Here is a 24,793-nt window from a genome sequence, read left to right as displayed (position 1 = left end):
CCGACATTCGGCAGCTACAGAGGGTCGGCTATGAGCTTTTGAGAAAAATTACGGGTCCCGCCACTTATTATTTTTTTACGAATCAAGCACCGCTCCAAAGTTCTTTGTTCAACTGGTTATTAGGGGTTTTCTGGTTATAGGGTGTCTTATCCCAACATCTTCAAGTAAATAAGCTCCTTTTCTGGACCCTAACATAGAGCTTAGAGAAAACTGGGCTAGCGCACTTATTCTTGGACATATTGCACACTATTCTGGGCTGAATGTTTATTTTCTCACCAGCTCCTGGTTATAGGGTCTCTTATCCCACTATCATCAATTAAAAAACCTCCTTTTCTGGACCACAAGAGAATTTAGAGAATCTTGCAACCCACCATTCTGCCCCACTGACTGCTTCTCGTGTTAGAAACTCCTCAGATAATATGTGCTGATGTAACAAGGCAATCCCATTTCGACTATCTTTCTTCTCATTTACCTTACAGATAAGCACTTTGTTGTTGTATTGGTGAGTAAACTGGCACAAACTATCCGCCTCATGGGGAATGTTATCCTTCAGGTGGTTCATTCCATTTTTGCATCGAATCCTGCCAGATGAAAACAAAACACATTCAAAGTAATGTTCAATAATAATTCTACATCTTATACCAATTAGTAGAGCATTGGAATGTTGAGATCGCCCTCCTTTTGAGGTTTTAGTGACACTGTGAGCTACAGGAGGAGAGATGGGGAAGGCTGCTGTGTGGCCTGATGCACAGGCTCCACCACTCGTTTTCCTCTACCAAATTAATATATTTTGGAGAGGCAGAAAAAAAGAGAGAGGCAGAGGCTGTGTATTAGGACATTGTAATATTGAGAGCAGCTGGCCTACATCAGTTTATACAGGCCGCTGCTGTTCCGTTGTCTTCAATAGAGCTCTCAACATTCCAATGTTCTGATAACCCTTTCAACCACAAAGGCACACTTTTTAGTGATTGCCTTTACTTGGTTGAGCTAATGGAATCAGCTGATGGCAACCAAAGTGTAATGAAAGGAGCAGCAGCGTAGTGGTTTGAGCAGCAGACCGTGGAGCCTGGGGACGTAAGTTCGAATCCCATCCACGGTGCTCGGCACATCATTGTGCGATTCGGTGTAAATCACTTAATCTCCCTGTGCCTAAAAAATTAATTGGTAAAATGTATTTGTGTAATTCCTACTTGATGTAAACGATCCAAGGTTGTCTCTGAAAGCCCACCACCCCTCATTTAATGTACAGTGCTTCGTAGCAAGGTTTGTGCTATCCAAATACCAACTCATACATACAGAAGGGGACTAATTCAGACTTCAAGGACATTTGACTTTATCTGCTGCCTTCAAGACAAGGTCAAAGAGTTTTGGGAGATTTAAAAACTCGCTAGTTCAGACCTCACTCTGACCCAAAAACTTATTTCATTTAGAGGCCCAATTGTAATGTTACCTGGAACTCCATGACATGGGACAAGGGGGTAGGAACTGCAAAGGGGACAGGGGCAAGAAATGTGAAAAAAAAAAAAAAAGCAGGACAAAAGAACCTACTGAGGGGCGGATGATTATAGGTGTTTGAGTATGATGTGTAAATGAACATCTATGATCGGCTGCCACCCAGAACAAGCGCTATATAAACATTAAAAATAAAATTAATAGAAAACACAAAAAAACTGTCTTTTGGATCTTTCAGGATTAAGCATTACGGTAGGGTGCAGGAATCAGAGGGATGTTAACACTGGTGTTGCCAACGTTTTGCACAACATTGCAAATACTTAATTTTTAACAGAAATACAAAGATGTAAGTAAAAGTGAAATCAAGACTGACACCTTATTTAAATGGCCAGTGGTAGAAGGAAGAAGGGCTGGTAAGTATCTCGCCAATGAAGAGACGCAGAGTGTGTCTTTACAGTAATCTTATGGCACTTATTAGGGAGTTTCGTTTGAAAAGATATACAAAGTGAGGAGTTCTTTTAGGTGATGTCTCAGTAGGCTACAGTACTCACTGGCAGCTCAGACAGATGGAGGAGCAGGTGAAATACTCATCCGGGAAGAAGGAATGAAGAGCAATTTTATCATCTTGGATCTCCCCACAGAAGCGGTCACTTAGCGCCTGGAAGACACAAGGAGGAGAATGACCATCAGAAATCACTCTCGTACAAAGCGTAAGGTTGCAGTTTCAGTATCAAGAGTCAGAGAAAATGACCAATGTGAGATAAAAGCATCAGCAGTCAGAAGAATCCTACGCAAGCTTTACAGTCACTGGAGAAGATGACTCAGAAAACTGTCATTCAAGTAAAAAGACTCACCACAACAAGATCATTTTTACATTAAATTGTTTATAAACACTACATGTTTGAAGTGAAGGGCAACAGGGATTTTGGGGTCTGTTAGAAAAGGACTCAAATCACAGAAACTGAGCTCCATGAAACCGCAGGTCATGCGGGGCGGGGGCATTAGTTGTTAGCAATTTTGAACAACACTAGGTCTCTTCAACGTCTACCACTGGAAAGTACTGATCAAACTGCATGCACCAGAGATGCTGTGGAACACTTTCCCACTGTCTGTTGCTCACAGAGTACACACAGAACAAAGTGAATCAGCATTTATGCAATGTGCCTTTGTAATCAGCCCTAAAAGCAACATCACATATCTAGCTGAAACCACCATCATACCAACACACGAGTCAACTGCATCTATGGATTCTCACATTTAAGAAATGCCTAATAAAAATGATCTGCTAGGTCAGAGAAAAGTATACAGCATAGAATATGTGTAGAAAAGGAACTTCAGGGTCCCCCTATCCCATTCCCTCCATGTCCCCCAATCAAAAATGCGTCTGGCAAATGTTAGGTTCTAAAGCATGACTTTCTATGGAGCACCACAGCTTACCACACAACTCTACTGTTCAGCAAAGAAGTACTATGCACTTAATAGGAAAATTCTAGCAAGGAATGACTGGTGATGTTGAATAAAAGAACTTGTGATTGGTTCAGAACCAAATTGTAGCATATTCTACTAGGGGTTTTCATCCACCAAACAATTTACTGATGGAAAACTGGAGGAAATGAAGACAAAAATGTCTGTAGGTAAGTTTTTGAACAGAATAATTCAAAGAGTAAAGGCGAAGAAGGAATCTGGTAGGTTGTAACACCGATTGCAACAAAAGAAACATGTAAGATAAGCAACACATATCATTAACGGTTTGTCTGGGTATTGCAAAATAATCACTCAACATTGGAAATTTCATCCTAAGAACACACCATTGTTGGGTTTCTTGAACTTGACAAGATTATAACAATCTTCCCCATTATGAAGAACTGGTTTATTACCATTATGTCGTGCCCCCCCCCCGGTCAGCCATGTTATAGGTTTATAGGTTCTAACCCCCACACAGATGCTGGGAAGAAAGCCTAATACATGTATGCAGAACTGGCAAAGAGGCTTGCTCGGTACGACATAGGTTTTATGTCATGATCACTTGATGTATCTAGTCTCAGGTCTCTTGTGCTATTTATTCATCCATTCAACTCTGTGATTAGTACAAATTACAAATCATCATTCATTTGTTTGTACACAGTGCAAGGTGAAAACAAAATGGAATTGGGTGGAGTTTCACAATGATAACAAGAAAAAAGGAGGAACAACAAAGTCCATCTGGAACTTTGACTGCAGGATGACATCAACAGCCAATTATGTTCTCAGCAGCAGGTTGAAATGCAAGTAACACAGATTGTTTCTACCTTCAAAGCACTATAAACGATGGCTGGGGGTCTGGGCGAGCGAGATGAGGTGTCCTTCACATTCTGCTTCACCACCTCCTGCAGCTTGGAGAAATCAGTGGGAGGGACGACTGTCTGCGTGCCGACGTAGCGCATGGAGCTGAAGGCATCAGCAGTCAGATTCAGATCATGGAACCTCTTCTGAAGCTGCATCTCAGCAGTCCCTGGGGTTTTGCTGCCTGTAAAACATTTAGTATCCTTATTAGTTTTATTTTAAAAGCTTGTATGACATTCACCTCCAGATACTTCTTCCAGGTGCTACGCACCCATCGTAAACTCCAAATCCCACGGTGTGAAAGTTAGTCCAAAACATAAACAGACTTTTAAAAATGTTCCACATACAACTATGAGATTAGACATGTTGAATTACCCACACCATCCTTCTTCTGTGTAATCAAGACTAGACACATTTGGTAAGGTCAAAAACCCATGACAAGGTTAAAACAGCAAGTTTTATTTTGTCACTTATCCTTCAATATTTAGGCATTTTCGACTAACATGAAGACCAGATCAGGGGATCAGTCGAAGCCTAACCACACGCATTCTGTAGATTTCCTTGCAGCAATAGCTGCAAAATGCTTCAATTCCAAAAGTAGTCACATCATTACCACAATCAACCTGTTCTCCACCAAGTACAAGCCCATTTCTTGCCTTCATTTGCACCCTCAGGGAAGCAGAGAGCTTTTTTGGTGCTGGGAAGGCAAATTTACTACTGTAACTCAAATCCTAGAACATGTGGGAATACTGTAATATTCTCAAAACAGCTAAGGAGGCTTATTTACTATTCTTACTCCAGGCTGGGAAATGATGCCCTGGGGCTGCTGCTCAAGGAAAATAAGTAGAAATATCTAATACTGTCCCTCCCACCACCAGGTATCCTACACACTGGAGCATGCCACATCATGCGTCTGGAGAAATATGACAAAACCACCCTCAAAAGAATGGAACTGCATTGCCCCCCCCCCTTTCAATTCGAACTATCCTCCAAACCAGCATGCCCATCAAGGTCCTACTCACCTGTCTGGCAAACTGGACATCTTTGGTGTTTTTCGGTAGACCCACATCAAAAACACCATCAGATAGAGGCAGAGAACAACAAAAGAGTACAAGCATTGGCAAAGTCAAAAGGTCTTGCCCTCTGGACCTATTGGCTTTGCTATTGTATTTTGGCACTGCTATGCAGCATAAAGATGCTAAGCAGCATTGTTAGAATTGTTTTTTATTTTTTAAAAAAGGCACGATGGCGGTTGCCTTTTTCCACTAATGCACGCATGTGTCAAAACGCATGCGCACACCAGCGGAATGATGCAGGTGCCTTTTATTTTATTTTAATTTTTTATTTGCTGAGATAGGCAGATGCAACTAAGATCGGTAAATAAAAAAGATGAAGACTTTTTAGTAAAAAAATGCTAATTAAATTAAAAAAGGACAGCAGATGTTATACGGGGTGGAAAAAGAGAACAGGTTGGAAGGAGAAAGATGGAAAGCAGCACTTGGAGGGTGGGTAGATAAGTACAAGAGGGAGAAAACACTACAGAAGTGCACGTGCGAGAGAGAGCAACACGGAGCCCAGGAGAGAAGCACATGGACGAGAGAGAACAACACTGAGCGGGAAGGGGGAAAGAAGTAGGCAAGAAAGTCAGAAAATGCATGTACTTGTGACATGCTTGAGCAAAAAGGCATGCGAGAGCAGCACGGAAGGGGAGAAAAGCAGATGGACATGAGAGTGCAACACAGAGTGGGAGAAGGGAACTGCAGCGCACGAGGAAAACAGTTGGAAAATACATGCACTCTCGAGGAGTGCTCAAGCAAAAATAATAAAAGTAGTTCCCTAAAAGTGAGCAGTGGAAGGGCACAAGAAAAAAATGGTATGGCCCAGGCAAGGAAAGACATCAAATAAGAAGCAAGCAAATTAGAGTGACAATGTTGCTAACCAATGGTAAGCAATGAGTAGGCTTAAGCCCAGTGTATGCTCTTGGTAAGAGTACAATAGGTATTTTAAAACCAGACAGCTTGCACTGTCTACTAGGCTCACTTAAAAACAAGGTGCCTGGCCCTCTCCACCTATGCACAGAGGATCTGGAACGATATATCCGTACCTTATCAGAACTGTCCCAATATTAATACAATTTAGGAAAGAGCTAAAGACACGCCTCTGTAAAGAACACTACATAACAAACAGGTAACAGGCTACTGCTCTCAGAACCCAGCTACCCCCACCATTCACCTGCAGACTACACATCACAGAGGTACTGCTGAACAAATCCTGGATTCAGACTGGTGCCTGGAGAGAATTCAAAAGTTGAGGAATCTTTGGCTAGATGTGTCTATCAGATATTCAAGTACACCTGCATTGTCTGGGGCTGGACTGCTCGGTGCGCAAAAGCTAAAATTGCTGATCTACAAAGTGCTTCAGCTTTACATTGATTTTGCAGCAGGAGGAATCTTCCCCAGTGGCGTATTTTGGGGCTATTTATAGCATATTAATCTCGTACAGCAATAGCGGAGGGGAGAGAGCTATGCACCTTCAGCAAATGCCCGTGTGCATCCTAAGTTTACAGATGGAAACTCAGTGGAATGACTCAGCTTTTCAATCTTCCTAATAGAACAGCAGTACACAGACTGGGTAATGGTAAAACTGATCATTTACATTGCTATGAAACAGGTTTCTTGTACATAGTTAAAGACAATGCACATTAGAAACGTATCATACTATTAATTGTATCATTATTTATTTTTGTTTTATTAATACGGGCAAAGCAACGGTTAAACAGTACATAGCTGGTTTGACACAGAAGGATGTTCAATTCTGATTACAACAGAGTAGAAAAAAGCATGCGGCGACTGCGAATCACTGAAACATGTTTATTGTTTTCCTGCAGGATTATAATCTAGACGTTCACAGCACCTTGTATGGACATTTTTAATACAAGCCAATAAGCTAGTGTGGTAAGAAAAATGCATCATGTTTGTGTGTGCTTCTGAGATATTGGTGCTCATGCAACCCATTAAAGCAATGTTGAAGAAAAGCTCATGAAGGGAACTATCATTGCAGTGTCGGGTGTGTCTGAAACTACCTGCAGGGATATGGATTTCTGCACGCCTGTGGAAGAGAGGATCTGAAGAGCAGGGGTGAATGTACTGGAGGAATCCAATCAGGTAGAGTTTGCTGTACGTACAAAGCAAAGGACCCAACTCCCAGCACACTGAGGCATAAGCTTCAATTCTGCTCCCACTAGCAGGTGGGCAGCAAAAATTGTGATTCATTTTGTGAGAACCCAGCTAAAGGGGGGGGGCTCTCCTTAAGAGAAGGGATCAAACTATTGGTAGGAGCAAAGGGCTAACCGGAGCACTATTGGGCTGACACAAGGCAAAAACAGACTATCTCCCTTGGCATTCCAGATCTTTTCTTCAACTCTGGACAGAGATGCTGAGAATGAAACTCTGTCTGAAACCTGCATCTGCAAGGCATTAGGTTGCCACCCAAGACAAATTACCAACATAATAACAACCTTTGTGGGTGAATGGACATAAATGAACTCTTCCCCAATTTTTCCTTGTGGAGTGGAGAGGTATGAGGCATGCACAGTATGTCTTTTTACTACGCAATCACCACTGTGTAGTTATGATTCAGCCACCCTTTCCACTGGAGATACAATTTTATTGATTTGCCTTTAAACTAGGTGCCCATGAATAGATCTGCACCTAAGCTGGCAATGGTTTAGCATATGGAGCTATGGTCCAGCAGTCCAAAACAGCTGAATGGATTTCATATTGCGGGTTGGTGGGGGGTTTGCAAAAGGGGGAGGCAAAAATGTTTTAATTGCTTATAAATATTGCACTGTCTGATGAATCTACATCAAATGTGACAGACAGACAGCATGTTACACTCAATGCATGGATTTATGGTTTTGTACTGATCCAGTGGGGGGTGGGGAGTTAAATGGGAGAGGTAAATAATTTTTGATTAACAAATAAAGTTGGCACAGTTTCATGGATCTGCACAGATTTTGGCAGAGACTTCGGGCCCGATTACGGTCTCGCTAGGAAGGCCTCCAGACGGATTCCGGAACAAGCAAATCGGATTCGGAGCTTATGTTTCCGACCGAATCGTCCCCCGTTCTGAAAGACCAAGTACAATGCGAAGATCTTGTCTTCATCGACCAAATCGTTTTTGAACCTGATCTTGGCAGTCTGACTCGTTCGCAGCCGTTCGCAGCCGAATCGTGCCGCGCAATGGAGCCAGCTTCCGAACGAGTGAGTACGATTCACGATGCAGACAGCCGTATCGACTCAGTTGTGTCGAGATGAAAAGGCTGAGGCAATCGAACTTCGGGGGGCTGTAGCAGGCCCCCCTTCACCCGGGGTCCTACGAATCGGTCCCGCGGGGGTAACCATGGGTCCACCCCTTTCCAAGCATGCACAGTGTGGCAGGCATTATGGGGTGCCCGCAACAGGGTGCACACTTTTCCCCACCCACCCCTTTTTGCTATGGAAGCCTGTGTACGTATTCGGTATACAGGCTCCGATAGAGTTCCATGGCAGTCCGAGCGAACCGAGTCCGTCACTATACGGATGCATCGGAATCGGTCGATGGGACTCCCGGACCACGATTCTCTAGGAAAGCACTCCGGATCCGAGTCATATGGAGGGCCTTCCCAGCGAGATCGGAATCAGGCCCTTAGTCTACTATAGGTTTTCTCAATTTCATTGAGGCCATCAAAGGGGAAGGTAGATTAAAAGAAGGGGGATTTAAACGGGGGTGTTGATGTGTTCATCTGCTAAGTAGTTTGGAACCATATGATGAATCTACGCTACATTTGGCAGATTTATAGCAGATTTAGTTTTATGTTGTCTAGGTCAAGGCTTGAGAAGAACCGTTAAACATCTGGGTGAGTTAAATAGGAGGGAAACAGCTTAATATACTGATAATCATGGTGCTGTTGGATGAACTTGCATAAATTCTGGTAGACCATATTCTAATGAAGCCAAGAGTAAGGTCAAGCAGGTCCTATGACCCATTGTCGCTGTGTATGGCCAAAGGACATTCAGTTTGACTGATAGCCATGTACAGAGTAGAATGGTTACATGCAGGTTAATGTGGTTCATCATAAAAACCCAATTAATTCATTAGAATAATAGTTACAAGTTATTTATGGTTCAGCAAAACGCCTGTTACAGTATGCAATGCACAATTCATACCATAACTCAGGATTCCCCCATGATCAGTACACTCCTTAGTAGGGTGCATGTAACACAATGATGTGTAGAAGAGCAAAACATCAGGGATGTGGAATTCCTATAGCCCGACGCCCAGGACATATTGTTTGGGGTCAAGGGCAACAAGTTTTCATGTGTATTTTGTCCTTGGGACAAGTAGGCCCAACCCCCTACAGCACAAACCCTTTGGCTGCCAATTTGCAGTACCACATTAAAGATCAGGGAAGGGCACTGTCTGCAGATAAGGTAATATTTTTGTCCATATGTTAATGCTTTTCAAACTTGTTTTTTTCAGGTTCATTAATTGAAAGCCTTTATTATTAGGGTCAGCGCTCTAAGTAAAAGTTGTAATCTCTGACTGCACTACTGACGGTGGTTCCAGTATAAAAATGTATACATACGTGTTCAAAGTTTAATAATATGAGGCTATGTATAATGCTCCCAGAATGGTCTCTGATTTGACGCAAATATTTGCAGAAGCTTGAAAGCAAGATAGATGATTCTTTTGTTTCCAAATAAAATGTTTATAAAAAAAATGAAAGCAGAATAAAAACAGATTGCTACTGTAAAAGGTTAGGAACCATTTCTTTGCAGCATCATTTAGTAACATGTGTTGATGCATGCTAGTATTTCCCAAAAGATATTCATAATGCAAAATCGGTGTAATCAATTTCAATAAGATTTTGGGAAACAAAAATAAACAAGCATTGGCAAAGCCAGTAGGTATGGAATTGGTGGTCAGCTTTTTAGATTTGTCAATGTGTGAATTGTTTAGGCATGGTTTTTGTAAAACGTTACTGGTGTGGGAGCTGCTGGGCCCTCACTATAATAACAACCACTGGCAAAAGCAAAAATTGTTTTTGGTTTCAAAAAGCACACACTGCCGCAGTAGTTACTGGCACTGAGCAAAACTACTTTGTGTGCCGATATGCTCCTTGTGAAAGAGCAGAACACTGTCACTCATAGTGAAGCCAGACGATACAGAGAGACAGAGAGAGAGAGAGAGAGAGAGAGAGAGACACAGAATTTGAATAAACGCAAAAGGTTATGGTTGTGGTACAGCAACCTTTCGGTCATTCAATGCATTTTTTTGTTTGGTAAACATCTGTTCTGTTTTGGAGATCGAAGATAAAACATGAGTATCCAATTCACATGTCTAAGTAAGTCTATTTTTCAAAAGGTTGTGAGCGGAAAAATGTTTATGCCTCAACAACAGAAGCCCACTGTCATTGCACATTAGTGAGTGTGCAATAGACACCCAAAATGTTTTTTCCTCCTATTGTTTGCAAACACTGGAAGGAAAATGGGAGGGAAAAAAACAGAAACTGGCTTACAGGGAGACCTGAGATGTATCAAAGAAAAAGGCATTCACCCCCGTGGCCAGAACAGGACCTGTGGAGCCAACAACATTCTCACCATGCTTTGTCTAAGGGTGGGTGAAGTTAATTTTCAACCCAACCCAAGGAAGCCAAAAATGCAACCCAAGCCCTTCAACCTTACACAAGACCACATCACAATTTCAACTTCAACTGGAGGCACCCTGAAGCTGCCATGGTAGGTGCCCCCAAAACTCAATGGGATTGCTAAAGTATGTGGGAGGGGTTAATCATGAGGGGGAATGCCCGATTCGCTCACCTCTCCCAAGATTCATTGTCCTGTGGCCTTGCCAAAGGGCAAATGGTGGACAATTACCCCTTCCCCTCACCCTGCTTGAGGGAGAGGGAAATAGAAAAGAGACAGGAGGGGAGCAGGAGAACTGACACCCACCTCTGTGAGTTGTTCCCAAATGAGAAAAAAAGGGAACATACAGAGGGGCTACAGGGGAATGGGTGGACATAGGTAGGGGGCGAGGCAAAAGGAGGGACTTCAAGCGGACTGGGCCATACAGCGGCAAGGAGAGATAATTAAATAGAAGGTCACAGTTGTTGTAGGGCAGCACACAAGGACTTTACAGGGGGAAGGGACACAAAGAGTGGCATGCAGGAAAGGAAGGGAATACACAGAGGGGTTGCAGAGGCAAGGCAGTGGGCACAAACCTATGACCAGGCAGGTCAGAACATAGAGGTTGCAGTGGAACCAGGTCACACAGAGTGGGGGCAGATGGACAGGCCACCAAGAAAAGATGCAGGTAAGGTCGATGGTACATAGTAAAGCTGTGGGATGGAGGAAGGCAGGCACATGGAGAGGTTGCAGGGATAGGACAAAGGGGCTGCAGTGGGCCAGACACATACAGAGGGGCCACTGACAGGTGAGAGCACATAGAGAGATGTAGGGGAGGCGGAAGCGAAATAAAGGTACTGTAAGGGTGTTTGATGGCCACATGTAAGGACTGCAGGGGCGAGGCACAGCGGCACACAGACCACAAGAAGGCATTCACCCACCAACATCATACGCCAACCTTATTGCACAAAGAGTTACGGCAGAACTGCCAACTTGCGAATGCACATCCACAGCTTACAATATGTCGGGAAGTATTTCTCAAGGTTCAAGTGTGTTGAGGTGCTCTCAAGGCAAATGGCCTCTATGGTGGCGAAAGCCTGATACACAGAGTTGGACTAAGTTTTGGTTGTGCCTCGGCATTTGTGTAAGACAATCATACGCCAACCTATCAGCCATCATACATCCACCCAACTATCATTCTAAGTCAAAACACCCACCAAATACATTCACACAGCCAACATGTTACGCCAACACACCAACCATTATAGCTACCCATGGCCTACAGCATATGCCAACACTCACACCATCATCCCACCAACATACCCAATGTCTTAATCCAACAAACCCACTGTGATGCGTCAACTCAGCTACTGTCATATGTTCACACAAGCAACAATGTAGGTCTACACATGCACCATCATACATTCACAGAACCACCAACTGATACCAATACACCCACTATACATCCGTAGAAGCAATATGATAAACCAAAAACAGCAATTACATACCAATATACCCATATTTACAGGTCCACAAAACAAACATTAGAAGCCAATACACCCATCATACTCCAACACACTCAAAGTTATATTCCAATGCACCCAACATGGTACATATACACATCACCCAACATCATAGGTTGACAAAATCATCTTCATACTCCAACAAAGCCACTATTATATGCCAATATGACCATTTTCCTATACAAGTCAACCCACCATCATTTGGCAACATACCTAGTATCATTCAGCCACCCACAAAATATCATATCTGACCACATTCCAACCATTACATATCTACACACGCCCATCGACCATCCCCAAAATAATTTTAAGCACCCACATGTATACTTCCAACATCAAACACTGATACCAACCACCACAACTACAACACACATCATTCTTTGTGCCTCTCTTAACTTCTAGGCCATTTGAAAAAGTGGGAGAGGGCTGATCCTCAGCTTAGAAAAACTGTTCTATGTTGCCAAATATGCTAGAAGCCTGTTTTTAGGAACCACATTGTATCGGTCTTCGGTTTTTCATGTATGTGTATTGTTTTCTTCCCTCAGGTGTCCGCTTTTGCCTTCTCTGCTGCAGGTTCCTCCCCCAGCTTTCCTTCTCCCGGGGCTCCACTGTGCCTCCTGCCAAGAGATGCTCCTCCCTGCCCTCCTTACCTCTTCAGAAGTCCAGTACAAGTTTTCTTTAGCTACTGATCGCACTGATGGAACTTCTCTTTGTGCTTCTGCTGACCTAGAGGCATTTGGAAAAACAAGAGTGGACTGCTTTACATGCTACATTAACTGTGCTCCATGTCTGCAGCTGTGAGACGTCTGCTGTAGGGGGTGCAGTTCCATCTGTCTTTACTTTTCTTCCTGAATGTGTATTGCTTTTTCTTTCCAACTCACTGCTGCTGGTTCAACTGTATTCCCCAATCCCTGCTGCTCTTCACCCCCTTCGCCACTTTTCTCACCTCATTGTAGCCTTTTCTTTGGCCTATGGCTGCACTGAGAGAACCTGTCTTTGTGTCTAAACTGGAAAAGTGGGAGTGGGCTACTCATCATGCTACTGTCTTAGCTGAAACGATGGAAGAAGGGTAAGTTTCTTTCCATCACACTGTCTCCTGTTCAAACTTTTGGCCTTTATGACCTTGCAAGCCTTTTAAAGTTTGTGTAGTTTCTGCTATAGCTGGCAAGCTTGATTCAGCTTCCAATGTATTTCTTGTTCATGAGGTGTAGTTGTACAGCAGCAGACCGTATCCCTTCCTTTAAAATAGGAGCATGGTTATTGCTTATGTTACTAGCGTCCAATATTGCCTATTTGCCATAATTTTACTCATCTGACATACTGGGCCTTTTTTGGCTACACCGCTTTTCTTGGTATACATGCACAAATCACCACACAGCACCACGGGCTAGGCTGGTGTTGCCTAATGGTTTTAGCCCTAGCCATATTCATAATTTGCTTGTCTCTCTCACAACACCTCCTCCATTAGAACGCTAGCAGGTGTGCCCAAAGACAAGATAAGAGAACCTCTCTGGTCCCTTGCACACGACATTAAAATGCTTTCCTGCCCACAGGATCAGAACAAATAGAGTACTGTGACAACCGCTTTTTTTTTCATACAGCGTAGTGTGCTACCCAATCAAAAATGTGCCTCACCGCCCCACATTTGGGCTGAAAGAAGCTGGCTTTTTATGTATTGCACCAAAATGGGGTACACTATGTTGAAAGTCCAGACAACCCTTATTGGCGTCTTTGTGGTAGTGTGGACGAGCAGTTTAGACTTATCAGAGGGTAGTGTGAAGCATTTGTTGTGTGTAGAGAGTCTGTCTCTCTCTGTCTCACACTCACACTCACTCTCACTCTCTCACTCTCACTCTCTCACTCTCACTCTCTCACAGATTTTATATTTTTATAGACACCAAGATCAAAGGAATCAGGTAAGTACTGTAGACGTCATAGATTTTCACGAGAAAAACAGTAGAAAACCACAGTTGTCAGATTTGAGACAGGAGCCTCAAACGCAGTATTGTTATCCTAGGTGAGAAACATTCACTGTATAGTTAAAAACTCTTCTGGACTTAAGGTGCTTAGGGGTCAAGGTCCACAAAACCGCTAGCAGTTCGTATTTACCTGCCCTGGTGTGCCTGGGTGCTGAGGTGCTGGTACAGATGGTAGCCTCAAATGCTACCCATTAAAGTCAACTGAGAGACATGTAACAGAAAAAGGCTGCAAGTGGGGAATTGGGACAAGTACGGAAGAACCAAAAGGGAGGCTTTGCTCTTGAGGGTTTCTGGAGCAAAAAGGCACCGTCGGCTGGCTCGGAATTGGGCCGTGGGGCTCGGGTGCAGTGGTGTTTTGTCCAGCAAGTCACTTGTTTTGGAGGCTCTCACTTCATAGGTCGAACTAATGATGCGGGGCAAAAGGGATACCAGGGCCACTCTAAGTGCTGGCCTCGGTGAGGCAGACGTCCCTCGTCAGTAGGTCGGTCTTGGAGGGTTGGTGTCTAGATTGGATACTTAACAAGCCTTGGCTGCTGCAAGTGCTCCGGTACCCAGGGTATTTGTGCTGGTAGGCTCTTGGAGGGTCTAGCGGCTCAAGACTCACTGAGGAGATGGGGCTTACTTCTTGGAGCCACAAATACCTCTTCTTGGAGTGCTACTTCCTTGGTGGACCTGGGGGTCGGCAGAATAGTGTACCAGACAGATGTGGTCAGTGCCTTCAGACTGTAGGGAAGTGGCACCTCCACTACAAGGCAGATGCTGACTGGTTGGCAAAATTCTGACTGCCCTCCAAGGCTTTAGGAGGATGTATACTGCAGGATAAGTCAGGTCTTTGCAACTGACGGGGCAGGAGGAGGCAGGCAGGATTTTGCGTCAAACCCGGGGAAGGTCCATAGTTCTTGCATTTACGGCTCTTCTTGGACCTTCTTCTGTTCCCAGTAGATAAATCTGAGTTCCTAGTGGCAGGGGACCATCTAAATACAAAATTTACGGGTATCAAGGGGAGTGTAGCCAATGTACTACTTACCCAAGGGTGTCTGCACCCCATATATGACCACTTCCTGGGAGTCGGCATAAACCTGACACAGATATCCTAGTTCCACTAAAAACAAGATGGTGGAAACTTGTTCACTTCAGGTAGCCCACATTAGGGGCGTGACTAGCCGGAGAGTAAACACGCCTTCGGACTAGCTAATTTTACCGCCTGTCCTGGTGTCAAATGGGCCTCAGGGCAGGGGTGGCATCTCCCACGTCTGGGGGAAGCTGGGGTGTTTTATCAAAGGCGGTAGGGGCCTGTTGGAGGAGGTGTGAACATCTTTCTCCTGAGCAGGCATTGTTTCTGACTTCAAAGAGAGTGGGCTCTCACCTGCAGGAGGACAGAAACTTGTCTGCAGTGGCAGGCTGTCAGCCAGCCCACTAAGAAACTAGTAGGATTCAGGGGGCACCTCTAAGGTGCCCACTGGGTGCATGTCAGGACAGATCAAATACAGGCATCAGTAGGGATTTGTCAAGACAAGGTGTTTGATACCAAACACCATTGTTTTCAGTGAAGCCATTATGTAGCTGGGTAACTCTTGATGACCAGTGCCCAGTACATATACTTAAGATGGCTTCCTGAACACTTGCAATGTCGTGGAAATAGAGCCAGACATCTTAGGGACATATCTGCTCTTGCAGATTAGTCATCACATAATGCACCCTGCCTAAGGGCTTTAAGGCCTACTGTAGGGGTGACTTACATAAACAGGGTGTATGGGGATTTTCTAAATGGTTTACACCATTTCACACAGCCTGCAATGGCAGTCTGCATGCAATTTGTATGTGGGTCCCTTGGGGTGGCATAATACATGCTGCAGCCCATAGGGACCCTCTTTAGTAGCCATGACCTAGGTACCAGGGGTATCATTTACTAGAGACTTACGGGGCGCTAAAGTCCTTGCCAATTGGTTTAACAATTGAGCATGTACCTTGTTTTAAGAAAAGAGCACTGGCACTGGGGCCTGGTTAGCAGGGACCCAGTGCACTTTCAGTCGAAAAGCACCAGTACTAGGGCAAAAAGTGGGGGTGACCAGATAAAAAGGAGGCCCTTTCATACAGGGGTATGAAGTACTACAAAAATTCTACAAGGCAATAAAATATAAGTATGCAAAATCAACAGCATCCAACCACAGACCCACTAACAGAAAAACACAGTAATGTTCATATTTTAAGGGGGTCTTCAAACACATGAACTATAATTCTGTTTTTCAAACTTTGTGTGACTTAACCACTATTTGGGTGCCTTTCAGTGAGTTGTCTGTTATTGCATCCAGACAAGTCACCCAGCATTGAATATACACTTAGAAAAACCATGCGTATTGGCTTTGCCAGTGCTTGCCTAACAGTATTAGATAAATGAGTAACAAGGATTTTCTTCTGGATAATTAGAATAGAAAAATTGTCAAGCCAGAGGCTGTGATTTAAACATTACTACGATCTGTGGAATGGGTAGTGGTCTTCAAAGTGACTAAATGTTTCCCATTCACAACACTTTCCCTTTGCAGTGTCTTACTTTGTTAAGCATTCACATTGTTTTCCTCTCCACATCTTTCTGTAATCTTTCCTCTTCATATCTCATACATCATCTCCTTCCTCTTAATTTCTCTCTCTATTTAAGTTAAGTGCAAATTTATTGTATTGAAATGATAAAATATTGATTACATGAACAAATACATTTAAAATAAAAACTTAGATATAAGTGTAGGTTGTGATTGTGAGAGCTACATGTTCATTAATAATGGAATCTATAAGGGCTATGGGTCATTAGTTCTTAGGATTTTCTTTAGCCCCTTTTGTGTAAATTGGGTGTATAATCTCACCAGTCCACGTAGGAGAAATTGGACCTTTTTGTTGAGTTTGTGAGTAGTTTATGAAGTAGCAGGCATTGTAGGTAGGGTACTCTCGCGTAAACTCAGCATTTTCTTTTCCTTTGATGCGGATTGCTTCTTACACACTTTCAAATAAAATGGTAATTACAAGTAGCACATATGTGACCATCGCTCTGTGAACTCTGCACATGTCGTCTGAACACCTTTATGACCCAGTCACACTCACTGTGAGAAACTCGCTCTGCCTTCAACCTCAACTTCAGGGATCTCAATTGTGCTCAGTCATGAACATCTATCGACAACCTAAACTCATCCACACACCTAGGCAACTCAGTTCACGGTATGCACGATGCAGTGGTCAAAATGCATGTAAAAAAGTGTTGGAAATGTGATCCTACACGGGGGTGATGCGGGTGAATGAGCATTGGGCAGGGGTTTATGGAGTTCTTCTGGAGTCCAGTAGCATCTATTATTGATCATGTGTTTAGTTTGAGAGAGGATCAGAGATATCTTACTTGAGAAAATGGATCCATATATGCAGTCCCTGTCAAATGTTATATTGCTTTTGGAGCGCTGCGCCTCACATTTCTGTTCGTTGAGACTTTTGGCTCTGTGAGATTTGGGGATGAGTAACTTATACACCTTGGACACGATGTGTCCTGCTTTGTACAAGCCTTTGATGAGAGTCAGGAGTGAGGGGATATTTTTAAATGATGGGCATTTCGATATCTGATTCTTAGTCTCAAGAATTTATAGAAGTCCAGGTTATCTAATCCGAAGCAGGATTCTAATCTGGAGAAGTGAAGAGGGACGTCATTGTCAAAAATGTCTTTGACCAAGTTTACTCTTTTTACCGACCAATTGAACCATAGTACAGGTTCACTATCAAGTTTAATTTTGTGATTTAGCCAAATGCATGACAGGTTGGAGTTAAGGATCTTTATTTTCAAGAGATAGTCCACCCCAAGGATGGCTCTTTTGGTGTTATCCATGATGCATCTGGAGTGGGTAAGGCAGGGATAATGCATTGTTAGGTATGCACTGATAGTTTTATTGTTTAGGATTGATTTTTCTAGGTTTACTCAGACAGGTGTATAGTCTGCATCCTCAAGAAACCAATTGGTGCCCTGTTTAAATAAATATGCCATCTGGTAGTTCCTAAAGTTAGGAAGGCCTATTCCACTGTTACCTTTCGCAAGGCTACATTTTTTGAGTGATATTCTCAGTTTTTTGCCTTGCCACAAAAATGTATTGAAAATGTTGTCTATTGTAGATAAAAAGTCTTTTGAAAGGGACATAAGGAGCATTTTTAAAAAAATGTATTTTGTAATTTAAAAAAAATGTTTTTTAGAGTTTTATATAGCGCGAACTCGACCCGAAGATATCAGGAATTAGAGCGCTTTACATGAGCACCAGTTTCGTTACAGATCAACACATTCATTTTTTTGTTACGCATAGGGAGATTAAGTGATTTGCCCAGAATCACAGAATGTTGAGCGTCGTTGCCGAGTCTAGAACCCGGTTCCCCAGCTTCGAGGTTGACCGCTCTAGCCGTAAGGCCACATCCTCTCCCCAAACTGCATACTGATTAGGTAATCGACTAGAGGAGCTACCATCATCCTTAGGATCCTTAGGGTCTCAGCCCTACCCCACCAGGATGTTGTTTTTAGGTGACCAGCCATCTAGAGAGTTAGTGATCTTCTTGAGTAATGAGTCTTCGTTACATTTTAATGTAGTGGTAAGGTCCCTAGAGAATTCTACTACTAAATATTTGATGCATCCTGGTTGCCATGCAAGTTCCAAGATATCTTTGTTTCCTATGTTGTTAAGGAGCTGAATCTCTGATTTGTCTCCATTGAGGATTTAGCCTGATATCTCAGAAAATTCTTGTATTGATGTCACCAGTGAGGTAATAGAGGAGGGGGCGTCCTCGGTGGCAATTACAATACCGTCTGCGTATGGAGCTAACTCTATATTTTGGTTACCAAATTAAACCCCTCATATACCTTTATTCTCACGGAGATGATGTAGAAAGTGTTCTAGAGCTAAGAGAAAGAGAGGAGCTCATGGGGGGCACCCTTGTCTTGTCCCTTGTTCTAAGGGAAATTCATTTGATATAAATATTCCCACTCTTACTCCAGCCGTCGGATTGTAGTATAGTGACATGATCATTCTAATGAGGAACTCGCCTAGGTTGAACTTTTTCAGGACCAGTTTTAAGTAGTTCTAATCAACTTTGTCGAACGCTTTTTCTGCATCAAGCATAACTGCAACTCTGGACTTTGATAGCTTTTCCTTTCCTAGGAAATGGCATAGTATACGTGTATTATCACTGGATAATCTTTTTTCAGAAACCAAACCTGAGAAGGGTGTATGAGTTTAGAGATGTATTTTTAGAGTCTGGTTGAGATTATCATGGCATAGATTTTGCAAATAAATCAAGGAAATTGGTATGTAGTTTTTTGGGAGTAGGGTATCCTTCCTCTCTTTTGGGATAGCAGTGATAATAGCTTCTGCAGGAGTTGCTGTAACTCGCCCTGAGTTGGCGAAGTGAGTAAAGAGGGTCTCTGGAGGCGGGATGATTGATGATGAGAATGCTTTACAGAACAGTGCAGTGTATCCGTCTGGGCCCCTGAATGGGTACACTACACAGTTCTTTAAAGCATTCTCATCATCATTTTTGATTTTAGTTTTCTAATAGCATTGGCTATTTCCTCTTTTGTAACTGGTCCACTGATCATTTCTAATTCTTCATCTGCAAGTTTAGGCAAGTTAGCGTTCTTAAGGTAAGCTATGCGTTTCTTATGCTCAAGGGTGATGTTGCCTTTATAGAAGGTTTGGTAGAAATCTTGAAAGACCTCCACAATTTCAGTGGGGTTAGTGTGGACAGCACGTTGCTTGTCTTTAGTAGCATATTTGTCCAGTTTAAAATTTTTAGGTATGATGCTAAACCTTTACCTACTTTGTTAGACTTGCAAAGATGAATACTCTTTTGTTCGTTGATCAGTATGCCTGCTCTTGTACTCATTATTTTATCTTATTCATATTTTTCCAGGTAATCTTATTTAGGGTATTATTATCTCTGTTAAAGATGTTTTTTTCTATAACAGAGATTCGTTTTTCCAGTTCTAATAGCTTATTATTCGCATCTTTATGCATGTTGGATCTAATGTTGATAACTATCCCTCTTAGTGTGGCCTTCAGGGCTACCCATCTAATGATTTCAGAGGATTCACCAAGTTTATTGTCTGCAAGGAAGTTCTGTAGTGTCTCTGCAATGGCCTGCACATTATTATGGTGTTTAAGTATCCGGTCATTAAATCTCCACTAGGTTTGTTTTGGCTCAGGAGAGGGGTCCGTAATGGACATGATTATGCACGAATGATCCAATATCACCCTGTGTTCAACAGTTGTATGGTTGATATTTCTAATGGAATGTCTCAAGATTAGCAGGTAGTCAATGCTGGAATATGAATTGTGTGGAAAGGAGTAGAAGGTATAGTCCCTTTCCACTGGGTTTAGGGTTCTCCATGTGTCAACTCGATTGAATCACGAGCATAGATTTTTAAGTGCTTTATAGCTTTTGCTGGGACAGTATGAGAACTGCGAATTTCTGTCTATTGTGGGATCCATGGGCACATTAAATTCACCTGCAAAGATACTAGTTAAGGAATCTGGGATCACTTTTGGATGGGACTAAATATCATTACAAAAGGATGGTTCATCTGCAGTTGGAGCGTATACATTGACCAAAAAGAACTCTGCATTTTTAGAAAGTTTGAATATAATCTACCTTCCTGGTTTGTCTGATAAATTGGAGATCATGTTTATATCCAAGTTCCTAGCTATTAGGGTCAAGACTCCATTTTTCTTTCTTCCTAACAGCAGCTGAGCACGATACGTCAGTAAATCGCTGTTTTCGCATCAAAGTGATGTGTGAAGAATCGATTTGGGTTTCTAGTAGGAGAACTATTTCTCCTTTGAGTTTGTTATGTAGTCAATGATTTTCCTTTTTTTTCTTCTTCATATTCGGATGACTGATGCCTTTCACATTTAATGAAATTATCTTGATATTCTGGGGTGGATTAAGCATGATTAATTTTAAAGCAATGTGGTTCCTGAGTAGGAACTAGTGTTTTGCTCAAAACATTGCAACTGAAAAACTGTGGGAAATTAGGTACTAGAGTCCACTTATCTGTATTATAGATCGATGAAGCAGCAGAGGATGTAAGAAGGGTAGTGATGAGTGAACCTCCTTGATCAGGTTTACAGAATGACATTGTATTCTTATCAAACTGAAAATACCGTGGTCTCGGTAAAGAAAGACATGTTCGTAGCCGACCATACCTTGTTTTCCTAGTACTGCCATAAAAATAAAAAAAAGATAACAAAGAAAATACAAAACCATAAAGGAGAACCCAGATGAAAGATGTATACCTCCAATCTCATCCTGGTGGGACACCCTCCCCCTCCTATCCAGCACCCCAAAAATATCCAACAGGAATGACGGGAGGAGAAAACGCTCCTCCACGGCAATGATTGAACCATATTAACCATTAGAAAATGTCTACACGATCACAAAACCGACATGGTTAGCTGCTTATGCATAGTTTAATTTTTTTATTTTGATTGGTTAAATCTTCATTTAGTATTGGTAAGCTCAATGGGGACTTAGAGAACGACTGGATATATTAAACATATAAGGAGTGTCATCCTATCAAGATTTGAAATGATTGACTATTCCCGAGTTGAACATTATTAAACAACCAAAAGCTAGGAATAAAGACAGTAGACTATATAATAGACTGTATAAAATCTAGGGGTGTTGCCTGAATATAGTATGAAATACATTGGGGCCTTAGACATAGGCTAGGCAATAGTTGAAGGTAATCTTGTGTTAAAAGCAGTAACAGAAAGGTACCATACATGTGGCAACATGTATCTACTGTTGTTAGGTAAGTATCTAAATATCAGATAAAACCAAGAGGCCAGACAATCTCCTGATGACTATTGCACGCTTTTGCTGGCATCATTATTTGCATAAGAAAAGCCCTCTCCCCCCCCCATGCTCCAGCACTACCCCTTTGGGTGCTACCGGGAAATTCACCACAAGGCCGCAGATCAGAGGTGACAATTTGGGCCAACGCTGGACTTACCACGTGGGGTGACATGCTTACTGACAACATTTTTTTACACATTTAATGAATTGGTAGACGATTATGGGACACCTCTGGGCTCATTTCTATATGCCTCATTGGCTAATCAATTGTGAAAAGTATGGAAAAAGACACGCGCGGAACCAGAGGTATCTAGTCTTCTCCAAACACTCCTAACACACGGTACTGCCAGACGAGTCATCACAATGCTCTATACCTCAATACGTCAAGATGAGAGTCCCTCACTGACGGCACTACATGCTTATTGGGATGAAGAGTTTAGCAATTACACTGACAGACAAGCAATGGGAACAATGTCTGGGAGTCCCGAAAGACACCTCAATAAATGCAAGGCTTAAATACACACAGTTTAGTTACCTTCATCATACTTATGTAACCCCACATAGGAAAGCCAAAATGTACACCCATGCGCTACAGACATCTGCCCGCGCTGTGATACCCCTGTGGCCACATTTACGCATATGGTATGGTCATGCCCAAAAACAACTACATATTGGACAGACATAGCTGTAATACTGACAGAGGCCACTGGTATGACACTACAAGTGAACGGGCAACATTTCCTACTATGGATCACTAAACGATCATCCAAACACAAACCACTGAATACATTTATAAATTTGGCCCTGGTTGTTGCTAAACGCAGTTTGGCTATGAGCTGGAAGGCTCGTCTACCTCCCCTGGTCTCGCTTTGGCTTAGATATCTGAGCAAAGCTCTAATAGCTGAACTAGAGATAGCCAGGGATTCAGCACTGGACCGCCTGAACATAAATAATCCCCAGACTGGAGGACGTACCTCACTAACAGAGGACAAAGTGACAGATAATTCCACTATGATTCCTTTTGAAGCGGCAGACCGCCACGACTGGGCTGTGATCTTCGCCCATTGGGCCCGAAGATGGGAATGAGAAATCCCTCCTATATAAATATGGATGTTGCTCACTCCTCCGACAGAATACACCACCATTATCCTTACAGGCATTTTAATCAATGGAAACGAAGATTGGGAACATCCCCCCCAAACGAACTCCATTACAATACTCATGACAGGTGCTTCTCTTAATATACAGGAGACCTGGAGTAACTCCTACTCTAGGATGGGAGCACTAACGAGTGTATAAATATATGCTACAAACTATATTATAATTGTATTATGAAACTGTACTGACGTAGTTTGACTAGACTGGTGAGTCGGGTCTGTTTGGACTCTCTTTACACTAGTTTTAGATTCTTTTTCTGGCATTTTGTTTGATGGTAGTAGTAGCGTTTCAGTGGCCTGGTGATTTGGTATTAGGCAGCTCTGCACCGCTATTGGCTATGTCAGACTTTGTATCGAGCTGTACTCTGGATTAGAGTTGAATACTCGCTTAGAGAGCAGCAAAAGACCTTGGTGGTATGACGGTGGACGATTATGAGATTTGCTTCACGTTCTCAGTTTTCCGTTCTGCTGTATGAGCACTTTTGTCACTAGGTTGTCACATGCATGAAGTGCATGTATGAAGGGAGCTCTGCGTAGCAATGGGACTAAAGCAAGGCAGAGATTCTTCCCAGATTTAAAGTGCTTGGGAAAAGTTCATGTCATTACGCACCCATCACATGGTATACAGCATTTACAGCAGGAGATGGGCAGGAGTGTGTTTTTAGAAGGTTTGTGCCTCCTTTAATCAGCATAAGAGCTAGCACCTGCGCAATTCACATTGTAATGATAAGTGATAACGATTATGCATGCTTTCACTAATATGCCACAGATTTACAAGGTGCTAGTTTCAGGTGTTGTTATGCACTTCCATACAGGACACCCCTCTCTCAACAGCTAACAGCCTGTGATTTATACAGCAGAAATCAGGCTAATCTGCGTAATACATAGACCACACACTGAGCTGGGGCCGCCATTTTGAAAGCAATTGCAATGGGGCTACATCCACTTTTTTAGAACCTCTGTTTTTTGTAAATGCTGGACTAGGATGGTTATAGTAGCATGTGGCTGTAGGTAGAGGTTAAGTGAAGCGCTTCCATTAAAATAGTGTTATTATTTGCGGGGGACACCAGATTCTCTTTCAGATCATGCACAACTGCATTAGGATGCCACCATTTAAGAACGTTGTTTATTTGTTGTCACAGCCTCATTACTACACTATGCCTTGAGGGTGTGAGCCGTGTTGGTGCAGCGCTGGGCGAGAGAAGGTATCTTTTTAAGATAAATCAGAAAGTTATATTAGCCTGGGGCTTCCAACTATACCGGGGCAAGGTTATCACCTCCGTTTAAGCGATTAAGTGTGCCGCCATTTTGAGATGTGTGCGGCCTCTGTATATACGGCTGTGCTCTGCTAGTATTTCAAGCCACTAGCGAGCACAGCACGAGCCAGGTGAGTGAACCTTAGTTGTTTCTGAGCTGGAATCGACCAGGATCGGCAAGTAGTGTTTCGGTGGTCAGGAGCAATTGCGCTCAGTCTCTGATGTTGGGGCCTGTCTGGTGCCACGTAGTGTTATGGCGGTTCATCAGCAAGGGCCACCCTCAGGCTGACATCAGGATACCAATAGTGATTGGTGCAATGATAATGGTATCACCTGATTTATGGTCACATCGCGATGTCCCTCCAGTTAATTGGTCACATCTCTGTAACGTGTAGGGGATTTTTACCAGGATTTTTGTTTGCCTTGGAACGGAAATGCAGGCTCATGTAGCCATCTTTCTCCTCGTCCAGGTCATGACCCCAGTTAACGAATGTGCTTCTAAGTGCTCCCTCGGTATGCACATAAGGAAACTGAGGCACAGTCTTTGCCCACTAGCCTCCTAGACTATGGCCA

At 42.9% G+C, this 24,793-nt stretch overlaps 1 protein-coding gene across 4 annotated transcripts in view; it reads right to left on the bottom strand.

The window, feature by feature from the left end:
- LOC146798496 (zinc finger FYVE domain-containing protein 1-like) overlaps nt 1-24,793 on the bottom strand; it is a 116,555-nt gene that overhangs the window by 60,743 nt on the left and 31,019 nt on the right. For all 4 annotated transcript variants that reach the window (XM_085625767.1, XM_085625766.1, XM_085625768.1 and 1 more), the window contains exons 3-5: nt 3,741-3,958; nt 2,004-2,110; nt 473-581 (exon numbers count right to left, since the gene is read on the bottom strand). In XM_085625767.1, the coding sequence (XP_085481893.1) occupies nt 473-581; nt 2,004-2,110; nt 3,741-3,958 (434 nt within the window). The remainder of the gene's footprint in view (nt 1-472; nt 582-2,003; nt 2,111-3,740; nt 3,959-24,793) is intronic.

Source organism: Triturus cristatus, chromosome 9 (genome assembly GCF_964204655.1).
Source record: "Triturus cristatus chromosome 9, aTriCri1.1, whole genome shotgun sequence".
Classification (NCBI taxonomy): domain Eukaryota; kingdom Metazoa; phylum Chordata; class Amphibia; order Caudata; family Salamandridae; genus Triturus; species Triturus cristatus.
The sequence above is the reverse complement of the archived record's forward strand: the minus strand, read 5'-3'. Positions and strand labels throughout refer to the sequence as shown.